Genomic DNA, 16,466 nt, shown 5'->3' with positions numbered 1-16,466 from the left:
GTGACTGTGATAAAAACAGGAGCAGAGAGACTGTAAATCCATCAGATTTACAAGCAGACGTGGGTAGAACTGGGACCAGCCAGGTTTGAATCAGAGCTGACAGTGACATTTGACTGAGTGTGACAGAAAGCAGCACAAGAGCATCATATGGAGCTGCCTTGCAACAAGGAGAGAAAAAACAACCACGAGAGAGAGTTCTGCCACAGCAGCCAGGCATAAATCTGGTTCTGACAAAGAACTACAGAAGGCATCATTAAGCAATGTCTAAATGGGCCGGCAACTGTTTTTTTCATATTTAACCCTCTACCATTTGTAACATTCATGTAAAGCAAGAACTGTTTTTTTGTTCTCACTGTTAAAGAAGAGCTGCAACAATAATTATCCTTCCTTGGGGCAATAGAAACCATATTAAAATTAAACCAAACAGATTCAGAAATCCCTGGTCTGCATACCTGCATGTGGCCCACTACACCACAACCCTGTAGTTCACACCAGGGAAAGGCTCCAAGATTCATTGTCAAAAGCACACATCAGGATCCTCTGACATACACACCCATCACCCCTGCCAGCAACATCATCTTGGGCATCATTCTTATGACTTCTTTCAAAAAGACAGATTGGATATCTCAAAATTGACAGTTATTGATGCAAATAGCAATTCATGCCAAATTAATAACATTAATAAGAGTTTGCAATTCTTACATATCTTCCAAACAGCTCACTTGCACTTCAGTGGCTGGAAAATGACACTGCCCAAAGGTCCTACCTCTGAAGTACCACTATATCCAATCTGAATGTAGCCAAGATTCCTGTCCATGGGTTTCACAAGGAAGTTTTTTTTTCTTTGTTTTTGGTGGGTTTTAAGTCAGCCTCATCTATCCAAACGATCAGAGAAACTTGGTGTTGTGACAATACTAACACAAAGCTCCAAGACACTTCAACTGAGGTGAGGCCACTGCCAGCTGCCAGCCAGTAAAACCAAAATGAAAATCTGACATTAACTGCAGCTGGAAATTTTAATTTTTTTTATTCTGCCAGTCCACTGCAGTTCAAGGCTTGTCAGTGTTTCCATGAGCAGCACAGATTTTATGAATTTATGACTTGGCAGTACAAGGTCAATACAGATTGTCTCTTGGCACAAAACACACTCCACTGGGAAGCAAGCACCCACTTGTTCTGTTGGGAACTACAGCAGTAGTCATAAAGGTTTGAACTTTTCATAATCTTCACTAAATGTGTATTTTGCAACACTTACAAACTCACTGCAGCCTGACAGGCAAAAAACAAGTATATAAATTTAACTAGCCAAAAAAAAAAAAAAAAAAAAAAAAGGTGGTTTTTGCTTTAATTGCATCTGTCACAGTTTAATAATCTCTCAAGGAAATGTGCATATTTACAAATAAAAATCTCAAAATCTTTTAAGTGCAGCAATGTGAGATGCAGGAACTATTCCATATATGCAGACAAAAATGCAAGCCATGTAAATGCATGCAGAGCCTCATGATGCTGTTCAAAGGAGCGGGTGCTTCTGACCTACTTCTGAGGCAGCAGGAGCAGCCTCCCCTCCCCTCCATCAGCTGCTGCCCACCCAGTGGCTCCAGCGGGGACAGCTGGATCCTCCCCACAAGCCAAGAGCACTCAAATCAGCCAGGCAGTGGAGATGCAGAAAGCAGGTCAGAGCGTCTGAAAGGCCAGGAGTTAAAAATACCAAGTCTATTCCTGAATTACAGGGCACAGATCAGTTCATTATCCAGCAAATCTAAATCCTTAGCTAGATTCTTCAAGCATAAATATTAAAGCTTCAGCTGCCATCTCCTTCTATATATGCCATTATACAAAGAACAATCATCTTTAGACTTCTTATATTAATTCCACTGTAACATCAGTGTGCAAAAGTGATGTGCATTACTCTTTGTGGCTGAGTACATTTTAAAGCAAGATCTCAAGCAGCAGATAATGGTCTCAATCTCTAAAGAGGCTGAGATAAAGAATACACAAAGATGAATGTCTGAGCCTACACATACAATTATCTCGTCTCTTTTCTTCCCCATCAGAACAGCAATAAAGAACCCATGGACTGGCAAATTAAGTCCATGACTCATTTTACTGAGTAGAAAATAAGTAACTCAGAATTTGACCTGTCATTTTAGGGGAAGGGGAGGAACTGGAAGTAGGCAGTAGTTCTGTTTATACAAGTTCACAGCCTGCAAAATCCCATTCCTGAAAAAACCCACATAGAAATGTGACTGTATGTAAAGGCATACAACAATCTGCACAGCTGCCTACAGAGGAGACATTGTCATCCATAACCCATTCAAGAGCAACGAAACCTCAACTCCTGGAGCACAAAAATCTTCACACAACTGATTATTTAGGAACCACATTTCCAGTTTTAGTAACAGCAACAGATAGGCAGGCACAGGGAGTCTTAACAGATCCAGTCACTTAAATCTTAGCTGTCTCACGACCTTTCATTTTGCATCCTTGATAAAGGTGCCCAGAGACAAAATATTTAATAAAGGCAATGAAAGAATGAGTAATGTGCAGCTGTTCCTATCTGTCTCATTACTTTACATGAACTAAAGGGAAACATCAAGAAAATCCATGGACCAAAATGGCTGAGAAGCTGCTAAGCTCCTTCCCTGGAACATTCAGGAGATCAGAGCAGGTTCCACCTCCCAAGAGAAAAGCTTGGCTGGGAGAGGTCTGAGGCTGCCTCTGACTCTCCAGAGGACTAAACATTATTCTTGAAAATAGAAACAAGTCACCTAAAGATGAAATCAGCTACCATCTGAAGAACAGACAAGATGGATAACCTTTGTTTTGCAAGACAACTTACCTCCTGGAGAGTGTAACACGTGTCATGGGTTGATTTTTGGGGGCTTGATTTATGGTTGAAGTAGTGAATGTTTAACTGTCAATCACTGGGTTTAAGTGCTGGCCCACAACCAGACTGAATCAACACTGAGGCAGCATCACTCCCCTGCCTTTGCCTCTTCAGAGTCTGACTTGTTGCTTTCTATTAAACCACACCCACATCACACAACACAGTTTAACAAGTTACCGACATTTTTACATGTGTTATAATCTGTGCTAAATATAGATCTTTTAATCATACTGTCTCCTTGTGTAGGAGGAAAACAATCATCAATCAGGCAAGATACCACTTCTTTCTCACAATATGCAACATGTGGAATAAGTGGGATCTCCCAGAAGCAAAAAATATTAACTGAATTGCTGCAAGTTTACAGACTAAATCCTGAGGCACTGGATAACTGTGATACTTGAAGGTCAAGAACAAAGAGCTGAACTTTCCTACATTACTCTACAGAGGTAATGTAGAAGTAGGCTTGAAGTTTCAGATTTTGATACACATTATAAAAATATATGCATATACCTTTTATATATACAAGTGATTCAATTTTGTCATGAAGAAGTGGGTATGTATAACCTTTGCAGCAAGCAAGTGTCAAAAGAATCTGAAATGAAGTCTTGTTAATATTGGCAAAATACAAGACACCTCAAACAAGACATGAAAGCCCAGATGCAGGAAAGCTCAGCAGTCAGCTCACTAACAGCACAGCAAGGAATCCTAAATTAACAGCAGTAATTAGAGGAACCATAGGTCTTTACATCAATGTTTCCCAACCATTTAATTAAGAAAAAAGTTCATTTTAAAATACTTCTGAAAATAATACCTTAAGAATATTTTATGGTGCTGCCATGTTCATAGCCAGATAAAACCATCTTAAAATGCTGATTGCATTTCTTCTCTATTATATTTGCTAATACATATATATGAAAATTTAATTCTATTTCTTGTAATTGTTTTATAGAATAACAGTTAATGTCCTGTCAACCACCAGCCACAAACTAGAGCTTGATATCAATGAAAGCAAGAACCACACATGGCAGAGGGCAAGACAGAGCTCCAGCTCCCACAGCACATGTGTTTTATCAGCTTCCTCCCACACGGGAAGGCAGGAAGACATTTCTTTCCCTTCTCCCAGTTAATTGCCACGACTGCTGGTCCAGAGAAATGTGGGATACAGTAACCACTATAGGTTCACTTTGATGTTTAACTCCCTTGCTCCTCACCATCATCCTGCCTTTCTGCATCTCCTCTGCCACACTCAGCTGTCTTCTTCCCTGAGTCCTTTTTCCAAGGCACCATCTCTTTACCCTCCCTGTAAAATCTTCAGCATTTCACTCTCAGCCACAAGTTAAAACACTGACACATCCACATCCCTTCACATCTTGCCTAAGATATAAAATTAGATGCTTAAGAGATTGCCAAGTAAGGGCTAAAAATATGAATCTGGAGTCTTCAGTGGAGATTCAAAAAGGTTTAAAGATTAAACATTACCAGAGATTCATTTTTAACTGAAAATGCATCTTGTTTTCTGCTCCTGTTTTGAAAGCATCTATGTAACATGCTCATCACCATCAGATTCTAAGAATTGAAAAGCTTATTACACCAAGTCCAAAGCTAATGAATTCACATACATAGACCAAAATACATTTTTACAAAGTGAAGAGCATCGAAAGTTTGTTAATTCTAGAAAATATTTACCACAATAAACTTTCAGATCAGCTTATAATATTGAATAAAGGCAGTGCTCAAGGAACACAGACATTTGAAACTCAATACTGAAAGTACAACAGTAGAGAAGAGCTAACTTCCCCCTCCAAAATTATGAGCCACCAAATAAAAAATTCACAATTGGCACAAATGTTACAGGACAGAGATGAGCTACCCTTGTGTAGATTTAAGCTTCAAGTTCATGCTTAGATTCCTTCATTCCACCTCATGAAAAAGCAAAAGAACAGATTTCATATTAACTGTGCTGAGTGTACACACATGTTGATTTAGGAGACATATGGCAAAGGACTACAATTTCATGCTGGAATGTGAAGCCAGAGCCTCCTGGGATGTAACAAACATCACAGCAAACAGCACCTGGACAATTGACCTCTTTGGTCTTATTACATTTGCTACTTCCAGAGTGCATATTTATAGCTGCATTTTAGACTTCTGTACACAGGGAAAGTCTAAATTTAAAAGTCATTTTCCTGCACAAGCCCACTCAGTCCCTGCTGCTCCCTGAGGTGCCAGCAATGCTTTGTGCAGTTTACTCAGTGATGGTTGCAAACACCTTTTGATGGAGCACACCCTGTTTGAAGCCTCCAGGCAGGGAATGGTTGCCTTGCTCCTGTGCTTGGAGAGGAAGCTATAAAATTACACATGAATCAAGTGTAACAACTAAATAAGGATGGACAAAGGAGCAGACTGCTTCATGTGATTACAGGAATAAGGACATGTATAAACCTGCTGCTTCTTCCACACAAACCATTACATTGAATCAGAGCAGCTCTGGGAGTATCCAGGAGAGTGCAGTTACCACACAGCAACATCACAAGCTGATATGGCATTTAAAAAGCAAGAGGCACAGGTACGATCAACAAACTTGGATAACTCAAATCAGAGGGAATAATTTGCATATTAAGCAGCATTCACAGAGGTCACTAATCATGCTTTAGGGTGGTGTTCTGAAGGACAGCAGGATAAGTTCCCTGAGGTTCCCTACCAGCGCTGCCACTGAGTCAAAATTTAGAAGCTCTTTCCATTTCTCTCATGCTCTTGACAACACGGTATCAACATAGATATATTCCATCTTTGAAAAGATACTAAATGTTACAAGAACCACCAGTGTTTTCCCTGTTCTGTGTTCACACTCAGCCACTGAAGACTTCACAATGCCTACAGTGAAATGATAATTTGCGAATGCAAAGTGAAATATTCTTCTCAGGTGGTTTTTTTCAACATCTTAAACCACAGGTGCTCACCTTGAACAGGCAAAGGGCCACATCACTTGAACCAATTTCCAGCAGTTAAATAATTCACATTTGAGGAAGGCACCTGTCACATTTCAGATCTAACAGTCCCTCAAGATAAATATTTCAAATAGCCAACTCACTTGCATGCTTTTTCTTTCCAAACAAGACACTTACATTGCCTCAGAATATGAAATAATTCACACATCCACAACCAACCCAACAAAGGAAATTCCCACGTGGGCATGGTGACAGCTGAAAAGACAACCTGACACACAGGTGCCCGCAAATGGCTGTGTGGGCACGGCAGGGTCAGCAACAGCAGCTCTTCAGTGCCAAATCAAATACACCTCCAGACTTCCCCTACTCATGACAGATACAGTCCCCTCACAGAAGGACATCACAGGCTCGGGACACAACTGGTCTGAACTCAAGTAGCCCATCCAGTGACTCAACTGGAAAAGTCACAGGAATAAGAATAAATCATGGTGAGCTCTGAAAGACAGTGAAGATGCTGACATATCAATGCCATTGTTTACATCTGGCAATGTTTTCAGTTGATTTAATTTTCTTTACTATTGTTTGTAGAAGCAATAGTTTCCCCATCATAAGCAAGGCCCACCCAAGCCAATTACCAACATTCCAGTTGGAAAAAAAAAAAACCTGTTTCCTTGTTTATTCAGGCCAAAACAGCAGGATATCAGAGATTTGTCTCTCACCCCACAAGCACAGGAATTATTATTATCATCACCATTCTCACAAATCTCAGAGATGTGCTAATGGATGGGATTAGCAGCTGCAGTTCAGGCTGCACAAGGTACTCCCTGATACAACACTCTCCTCCAACAGCCCTATTTCCCCCAAAAGCCTGAATTAAAATCAGCAGGAGCAATGCTGTTGCACCACAGTACTGGCAACAGGTCTTAAAAGCACCAGCCTGAATGTTCAGCTTCACTCCATGCCTCAAGACAGAAAGCCCAGAGCTTCTCTCATATACTCAGCACTGAAACTGAAATTACTTAATATGGCTTTCAATCTTGCATGTAATCTTTGTTTCTGAGAAACAAGAACTGCCAGCTTCGAAGCAAACATCACCTTCTTACCAGCAAGGCTGCCTACTCTGCCTGGGAAGCAAGTGCTGCTCCGAGCACTCAGTGTCACCTCCCTGCACAACCCACTGCTAGTGCTGATGGCTCCTTCAAAACAACAATAAAGCAAAGGAAAAGACTGAACAAACTGAAATGTAATTTCACCAACAGGACTGCTAAATTGCTGTAATCTTGTTTTCTCCAAACTTTAACTGGATGCAAAGATTTTGGACAGAACATTTTAAGAAGCAGTCAATCTTTTGGAAATAGGCATTTTATTCTATTCCTTAAAATACATCCTACTTATTTCAAACTAAATGCATATGCATATACCTATACACATTGCTTAAAAGTTTATTAATCTGCTTTTTTAACTAATGTTACTAGACTTTTTAATCATGCCCAGATGAGAACTAACCTAGAAGACTGTGTCTTTGTCTGCGATCCCTCCCAACTCCATGATTCCTGTTTAAAGTTCTGGGTGAGGTCAATTCACTGTTTTTGAAAAGGAATTAAGGAAGATGCTACGCTTGAAGGAACTTTCAGCCAAAACTTCCCTCACTGGCCCACAGCACACTTGTGTTAACAGCATCCCTCCAGTGAGAACACAGCACACAGGCAGCAAAGACAGGCTTAAGAACGTAGGTCAGCTGTGTTAATACCCTACAGTGTTCATCTAGGGATGATAAAAAGCAAAGAAAAGAGGTTTGGGCCATGTTTTGTTTCCAGAAACACACAGATCAGGAAAAGCCTGAGCAGAAAGAATCAACTAAAAAACAAATCATCCTTTTAAAAAGGAACTCCTTCTGCAACCACAGTAGCTGTCTGCAATCTCTAAGCATCTCCCTATAGTACAGAAGAGGACATGGGTTAAACCAACCCTGAGTAATTTTATTACATAAACAATTCTAGGACCAAGAATTTACACAATATACTAAATAAACTCTCAAAATCATATTGCAAGCATCACTTTTAAATTCCTGCTGTTTCCATTCACCACCCTGAAACAGAAAGTCTGTTAACAACATTTGATGTTAAGAACATACAGAAAATAAAACAGGCTTACCACTTCCACGGACATATTTGCTTGAACACGCCCAGTGTTGCAGGGGCTCTTCTTTTATTTAGGGGGAGGAAGAAAAATGTCCCAGTGAGCAAAGTTCACGTGTTAACCTGGAGAGGATCCAGGCTGGGCGCTAGAGCAGCAGCAGCTGCTCACACCTGTGCAGGCAGGAAGCTGCCCCCACAGCAGCTCCAGGGCTGAGGGGCTGCATGTCCCAAACTCCCTCGGAGAAGTGTCCAGCTCGCTCACCACAATGTCCCCAGAGCCTGCTGGCAAACTTTTCTGCCTTCACTGATGAAAGCTACTGATTAATCTCTCCACTGCTCCTCCCTCATCCGAGTTACTGCCTTGAGCTTATGATCAAACTGGTTTTACTACCACGTAAAGCCTATTACTCACAATACAGCTATTTAAAAAACTAAGATAGCAATAAATGAAATACAACAAGGAACTTCAGTTCTTAGAAAAAAACTTCTCAGCTATGTAGGGACAAATACCTTAAGAAAATAAGCAGAAGGATGAACACCAAATCATCACATTCAGTTATCAACACAACAGGTGTCTGAAGAGTGAACAGAACTACTCAAAGCAAATAAATCCACAAAAATGAATCTTAGTCCATCTTGTCAAAGTCCATCTTGTCCAAAAAAAGAGTTAAGATTCATTAGGCAAGAGAAAGGAGGTCTGGGGAAGGAGGGGAAGCCTGGACTCTTAATCTTTATATAATATACAGGAACAGTTCTCCGAAAGTAAATCTAAAAGCAAACAGAAATAAAACCCAATCCAAAACCAAAAAATCTTCCACATTCCACACACCTTAGTATCTCCAAAAACCTCACACATTCCATCTAACAGCACTACCACACTTCTCTAAATCACACTGGAAACAAACGAATGTATGCACATTTTTCACCATGATGGGCTTTAGAAAGGAAAAACTGCTCTCAAAGAAAACAATAGAAGTCTGCTAGGTTCCATTGCTAATTCCTTTCAGGAATTTATGAAATTGTTTATTTTAAATTGCCCATACAGGAAGAAGCAGAAAAATGTCAATAACAATGTCAGAAACAAGAACTCCAATTCAACCCCTCTCAAAGAGGATATGCACACAGTTCAAACAGGAATTTCACACCAGGTTTAGTTAATAACACTGGAAATATGTGCACTCCAAAATCCAGCTCTGCAATACAGGCAGAACATCTTTAAGTAGCTGCAGCACTAAAAAGTGAATTCAAGGAAATGAGCTTCACAAGCAGGCAGTGTAATTGCTTGCACTTTTTTTTTAACCTACTTGTATAAAACTGTACATTTACCACTGTCTTCTGGTTTTAGGACTGCTCCGGACTTCCCACACACCGAGTTCTCACCCAGCCCTCACAACACCTCCCACTCCCCATCCCATGCAGTGGCACTGCACAGCAGTGTCTCAGGATGTTCCAGAGCCTTTATGGGGTTCCCCTCAGCTAAATTTACCCACTCTCTTTCTTTTAAAGCAAAATGATGCAAGTAGAAGTCAGCACCAAGAGCTGCATCTTTTGGGACAGACCACCTCAGATGGCTCACTATCCAAAAAAGTGATGGGCTCACAGAAAACATCCTGGTCCCAGATGACACCAGGAACCAGACATCACTAAGCTCTAATCATCCCCCAGGATCTCCCCATCAATATGCAAAAGGAGAAGCCAATACAATTGGGTAGGAGACAATAAAACCCAAGCAAAAAGTTACCAGATGATGTTATAAGGTACCAAGCATCAGCATTACATCAGTATCCACAAGAAGCTTCCATAATTTCCCTTCTCCACAGGAGTGTTTCAAAATCACAGAGTGCTTAGCTCATCCACACTATACAACAAATGAACCCAATTAAAAGCACAGTCTCAGCTTCCTCTGCTACACTTCAGACAGCAAAGACCCAACTGCTACCACTACATGAAACAAACCTACTACCACAATTTAAAATGATTTTACAATGTTTAGAAGAGTTGAGAAATAAAAGTAAAGCATAATCAAAAAGTTATTTCCTGCTTCAACAACGCTACATGAAGTTGACTACACTTAGTCATACTTCAAACAGAAAAGATGCATTTTTCAAAGCACAAGAAGTGGCATAAAATGCCAGTAAATACAACGTATGGGCAGAGCCCAGAAGGAGGGAACAGAAGGGGACTGATCTGCTTTAGCAGTTTGAATCTGGGGCATCCAACATATCCAGGCAGCATGCAGCTATAATCCTCCTGTCCAAATTCTGCTTGTCCTTCAAAGAGACAAGACGTAGCCTTGTGCTGCTCGACAGCCAAAGACAGTTTGCAGCTGGCACCAAGGCAACAAGCTCTTTTCCTGCCCTCACATAGGATGCAGACAAACCAACAAAATTAGCAAAAACAAACTAGCTGGAATGAGAATCTTCTTCCCAATTCTCTTTCAGTTGATGGAAATGAAAGGCTTTTATTTCTTTTTTAAAAAACAATTTGTCTTCTCTAATAACACCTAACATTCGAAAAAGAAAACATGTTTATCTTCACATTGTTTAGTCTGTCATATTTATCATGTTTTTAAATTTTACACATGAAGGCAAATCTAGTGGATAACACATGCACTTTCAGCTTCAAATTTTAATGTTTTCCAATCAGCATAAATTATAATTTACCATTAATAGTCTGCATGGAGAGGCTATATCCTGGCCTCAGTTCAATTCTTAACAAACTACTGTGTATATATATGTTACCAAAAAGCCACCACAAATTTAACCACATAATGCATTCAGGCCAAATGCCCATTTAATGCATGAAATTATACTCAGGACAGTAACATGATCTTTTCAGGAAGTAATAAATATTTCAGTACAGCCCCAGAATTTTGCAATCAAACATGTAAAACTTGGTGCAATCCTTTCTACTGTGCACAACAATTTGTGCTCTCTGGTCACATTTCTGTCCTCTTGCAGACTTTTGTGCTCCTTCCCTTTCATATGGGTCATGAAAAGCCAGCAATACTCATCTCTTGTCAGCATCCTCACTGTTCTTACCACTCCCAGTGGTGGTGGTTGCTCTTGGCAAACAAATAAATCCATTTCTCAAGGGACTTTCCTCATTCCCAGGCCAAAGTCCAGCCCTGGTTGAGCTCATTCCCACCCCCCTCCAGCAGGTCACCCAGACCTTGCAGGTGTTAGCAGCACACCAGGCCAAGGAGGGAATTTGAGTTTAGTTGCTAAGGCTTGGTACTTGCAGCAGTCTGGTCATAGTAGCATCCCATAGATCCTGCAGCATGATCCAACAACCTACTACAGCAGCAAATGAGAATGATTTGGGAGGAGGCAAAAAAACCCCGAAAAACCAAAAACAAAAAACCACTTTTCTGCAACAGCTTTCCCAGAAATAGTCTCTCAAACTATCACTACCTGTAAATTAACTTTTACAAAGAAACTATAATCAAACTGACCAAGAAGAAAATACAACTTTCACCTCCCTAACAATTAATGCTTTCCCATGATCTCACCACTGCACAACAGCCTTCCAGCCTGAACATACCCTCTTGGAGAACAGTTCCCAAGAACAGCCTCATAACTGCACTCAGCTCCAGCACCAAGAAGGCAAGTTAACCCTGTTGTCATGAAACAAAAGTGATAATTTTCTTTTACACAATTTCCCTTCTACTTCTCCAAACCCCTACGCCTTCAAGAAAACTGACTGTCCCCTGTAATTCAGGACATCCAAGCATGCCATGCACATATGAACAGCCGGACAGTTAAAAATACCTGCAGCTGAGATGCCTCGGGATGGAAATAATTTTAAACAAAGTTTATAAAAGTCACAGCTGCAGAAGGGCAAGAAAGCACCAACCAGTATGGTAATTAATACAGAAACATGTCACATCCGAGCCACCTTTGCTGTTCAGCAGGACAAACCGATGACACATAAACCAGAAAAGAGCTGAGTCTGCTGCTTCCTTCCTACACAGCACTTGAGAGCTAATTAACAATATCAGCACAATAATCATCAAAATACCACTTGAGGTCAAATTACTATTTATACAGGACTCAAAACCCAAACATAACTTCAAACTAAACTACCAAGAACTTGAAAATGTTAGACAAGTGAAAAGCATTCGTACAAACTTTCCCTTGGTTGGAGACCCTCTCTGAGAACAACTGGATTGTTCCTATCAGTTTCAAAAGGAAAATCCTACTACTCCTCACAGTTAATCAGAAAAGAATAATTTTGCTTTTTCAATTTTTCAGAAAAACTGTCAAATTTAAAATAAGCAAGTGCAAAGAAGTATTTATAGCACTGGACCAATACCTCCTTAGGTTTTACAACATGGAAGTTTCACAGTAAGATTACACTGGATAGTTCTGGTTTACAAAGAATTAATTCACTTCAAAAGGGGCAGAAATATCTACATTCACTTGGACTACATGGAAGTGTTACACCAAGGAGTTTGCAGAGTCACAAAAAAAAGCAATGCCAGCAAGCAGAGTCCAGGGTAAGGCAGAATTGCCCCTTCAAATCAAACAGCTTGATCCAGGCTGAAGAACCCACATCAGCACAGCCTGAGGATGCAGCTTTTCATTACTGATGAGCTGACTGAGCTGTGACCCCACTTCCCCAACTCTGTCATGACTGGATGTCTTCTGTAGGGGTAGGTTTAGGGGGGGTTTTATATTCTTGTTTTTTAAACCAGTTCATCCCACTAAAGCAGGTAACTGTGGCTACAGACAACTTGATGCACTGTAGAAGTCAGAGTGGCACAGAACACATAATGCAAGGGTACAGACCAAAAGAAATGTTAATGCAGGAACAGACAGCACAACTTAAACTAAAAAAAAAAAAAAGTCTTCAAAATCATATTAAAACAAATGTCAGCACCTTGAATGTGTTCCCTCTAAAAGAAAATCATCCTGTTACAAATAGAACTGTTGTGTATTCCAAGTATTTCAGTAACAATGACCCAAGCCAATGCAGAAAACTCACCTTCACAAAATTGTCAGGGAACATGCCCCTTCTGCCATTTAACTCCCCTTCCAACCATCCTTCTTCTTCCCGTTTCTTCACGTTCCTGATGATTTCCCCAACTCGAATTGTTAACTCATCATCATGCACTGCATCATAGTCATATTCCACAATATAGTCCACTACAAAGGAAAAAAAAATGCACAGTGAATACAAAGCAGACTGGGAAATGCCCCTTGAAAGCCATGCAAACCTAACAATGACTGCTAACAGGCATTTCCCTCACAGCAATGCTCACCTCTGAACTGTGACATTCCCATGCATTTTTGAGAGGGAGAAACAATTGGATAGTCACCAATTAGAATAAAGTAGATTTAGGAATATGACACCAGGTCATGTTTTGGTGGTGGTGGGGAGGTTTTTGTTCATGTCCGGTGGAAGGAATTGCTGGCAATGTCTTTTTCCCCACCAAGTTCCAGCTGAAGATTTACCAATTATGAATCACTGCCCACAAGGCAAGTGCTTCTTACTCAGTGCCCATTTGGGGCAAGGATCAGACACTGTGTGAATGGCACATACTTGAAATGCTTTGCTACTTCGCATACTTGAGCCTGCTGCTATGTTTGCAAAAAACTAATTGCTGCACAACACAGAATTTTTGCTGGTTTGAGCCAAGAAATGCAACACAACCAGAAGGAGTGTGATTGACAACAACCTTTCCTCCACAGTCATTTGGTTTGTATGAAGTAGAATAAGCAAGTGAGCTTTACCTCTGACACAATTAAGTTTACTCAGAGGAGCAGAGCAGTGTATTCACAAACTTGTCCATCTGTGGCACAAAGACCCACGAGAGACACTCACTGACAGCTTAAGGCTTTAATGGCAATAAACACCCATTTGTTCATCAAGAAATTCTATTCATGCCTGAAATTTCCACAAACCTGCAGCAATCAAATAATCTTCCCTCTCACTCAAATTCAGTCAAATATCCAGGCACTGCTAAATGTTAAAACACCGTTCTCACTGAAACCTCCCTCTCCTCTGAAGACCAAATGCACAAGAGCACAGCAAGGTGAAAAGACAGAAATCCTGAATGGTTGTATTTTTTCCCAGGTTCATCTATTTTATCAGTGAATAATAAAAACCAACAATTAATTTAAAAATGAAAGAATCAAATGGGAAGAAGCATTATTTCCTAGTTATTGAACTTACAGCTGCATTAAACCAATGTGTAATTCCAATCAGTGGGCAGTTTTAATCACAAGTGCAGCCACAGTGATTTCAATTAAGCTTTTATCCCTCTGCTGCCCATGGATGAAGCCAGAAAAATCTTAGTAAAAAAAAAAAAAAAAGACTACATGATGCTGCTGCCATGAATGCAAGAAATGCTTGAATGATATGTCTGGCAAACTATTTTCTGAATGCACCCATTAACAAAGGAACCAGTAGACATAAACGTGAAGACTTAATTTTGCTTTCTTCTTTTAACAAAAAAAATCATTTTCTTCCTTTATGAACAGAAGTCGTCACCAGAGTTACTCACCTATAATACACACCTGGAACTTCTAGCACACACCTTTTGTGCTGTAGACATTTATTTTTTGCCAAATGTACTCTCTAAGCTTGTTTCAAAGCATCACATTTCCCCATTACTGCCTGCAGCAAGCAGAGTAGTTCTGTCTTGTTTCTGCACACTTATGTCTTGAGAGTGGCTGACATAAAATATTGCCAAACACACAGGAAATTCTGGCAGTCACAAATCATAAAGACAACAGCCATTCATCACCTAAAAGTCTGCAAATGAAAACACTACCTTCCAACCAACTCAACTCAGCATTCTGGAAACCTACAAATGTAGAAAAATGTAAGAAATATCCATGTCCCATATTTCTCCCATGATACATTGTTTGGAAGCACATTAGCAGGTAGCATATTTCAATATACACACTATGGGACAGCTTTACAAAGCTAAACATGGCAAATGGATCACAACAGAGTGTCAGTCATGACAAATGCTCCCAGTAGTGACTTGGGCTGCCAAACACCTGGTCCTTTTTCCACAGCAGCAGTAGATAATCACACCCACACTGTGCCAACATGAACCAACTCTATTGAAAGGTTATTTATTCACTTGGGAGAATGTTTCTGCATTTGTGTTTGAAATACACAGCACATTCATCTGGTCACCTTTCCAGACTATAAAACATTCACTTGGTCATGCCAACAACAAATAAATACAGAACCTGAAGAACTTTCCCAGTCATCACTCACATGTCTTTATGTTCCAAAGAAAAATAGCAATAAACAGACATCAGCTTCTTACACTTGAAATCTAGGTGCTGAATTTCCTCTTGTATTTGTCAGTGATACCCAAAGCCACCCTCACTCTCATGGATACACAGAAAAACCAGATGTGAATTCTGCTGTCTTGTCTGTGAAGTGGAAGGGACCATGGAGAATGTTAGGATAGTTTCATACCATAGATTTTTTCCTATGATGGCAGAGGAACAGCAAGGAGCTACACATCCCATGTCTTGCTACTACGTGGTCTTCAAGAAGAACACTTAGAAGTTTTGCTTTTCAATATTAGCAATATTCAATATGAATCATCCAGGTGATAGGCAAGAAATCTCTGTACTGCCAAAACAGTCAAGATTAAATCAATCTCTGAAACATCCTAAAGTATAATATTTATCCAAGTACAAAGAGAGTCCAGCAATGACTGAAAATGTTTTTAAGGAATTGTGACTCCTTATAATAATACTAACTAGAAATTACTTTAGTTTACTGATTCTACTTCTTAATGCTTGTACTAGTTCTGAATACTTCAGGGTCTCACTTAAAAGCTTAACTCAAGAATAGATACACTGCAATCAGTCAGCAGTAATGTAGACTCCAATAATATAATAGCTAGTCAAAACTTTGAAAAAAGTTCTCAGCTGGTAGAAGGTACAGCAGAACTCTCCAGCAACATAAGCTATCAAACACAAGCTATCTTATCTCCCCTCTGCTTTTTACACAGCTTTCTCCATTTCAAACCCTACTTAAATCAATTATCTGAAGCTTAAAGTTCGTAATGATCAAGTCTCAAATGGAAAACAGTGTCTTAGGCTTAAACACAACTCTGAGGTTTACTGTGCTTTTCTAGCACATCCAGAAACACTAAAGTTCACCTGAGAGGGGAAGAAAACTTTCTCCTGAGTTTTCACAGATCTGCATTCAAGGAAAGGCTGAAAGAGCTGGGGAAAGGCTCACGGATATCTCATCAATCAGGGTGTGGAAAAGACCAAGCAGCGCCCAGTGAGAACACAAGAGGCAGTGGGACAAAAGGAAACTAAACAAATGCCACTTCAACATATATAAACACACTCTGTCATCCAGCCATGACAGCTTGCCAACATGCATAGGAACCTTCCAGATGGTGTTTTCTGAAGGTTTTGACCCATTTTCAGGGGCAACTGATTAAAATCAACAGAGCTACAAAAACAATTTATTGACTGGACATCTTTGGAGGAAGATGGCTCTGTG

The 16,466-nt window shown here is 40.1% G+C and overlaps 1 protein-coding gene across 1 annotated transcript in view; it reads right to left on the bottom strand.

The window, feature by feature from the left end:
* Window positions 1-16,466, bottom strand: part of CD2AP (CD2 associated protein) — a 77,563-nt gene that overhangs the window by 42,331 nt on the left and 18,766 nt on the right. The window contains exon 2 of the mRNA XM_066314696.1: window positions 12,960-13,120. Coding sequence (XP_066170793.1) covers window positions 12,960-13,120 — 161 coding nt within the window. The remainder of the gene's footprint in view (window positions 1-12,959; window positions 13,121-16,466) is intronic.

The sequence above is a fragment of the Sylvia atricapilla genome, chromosome 3, assembly GCF_009819655.1.
Source record: "Sylvia atricapilla isolate bSylAtr1 chromosome 3, bSylAtr1.pri, whole genome shotgun sequence".
Taxonomy (NCBI): domain Eukaryota; kingdom Metazoa; phylum Chordata; class Aves; order Passeriformes; family Sylviidae; genus Sylvia; species Sylvia atricapilla.
Note: the sequence above shows the minus strand (reverse complement) of the source record. Positions and strands in the feature narration are given on the sequence as shown.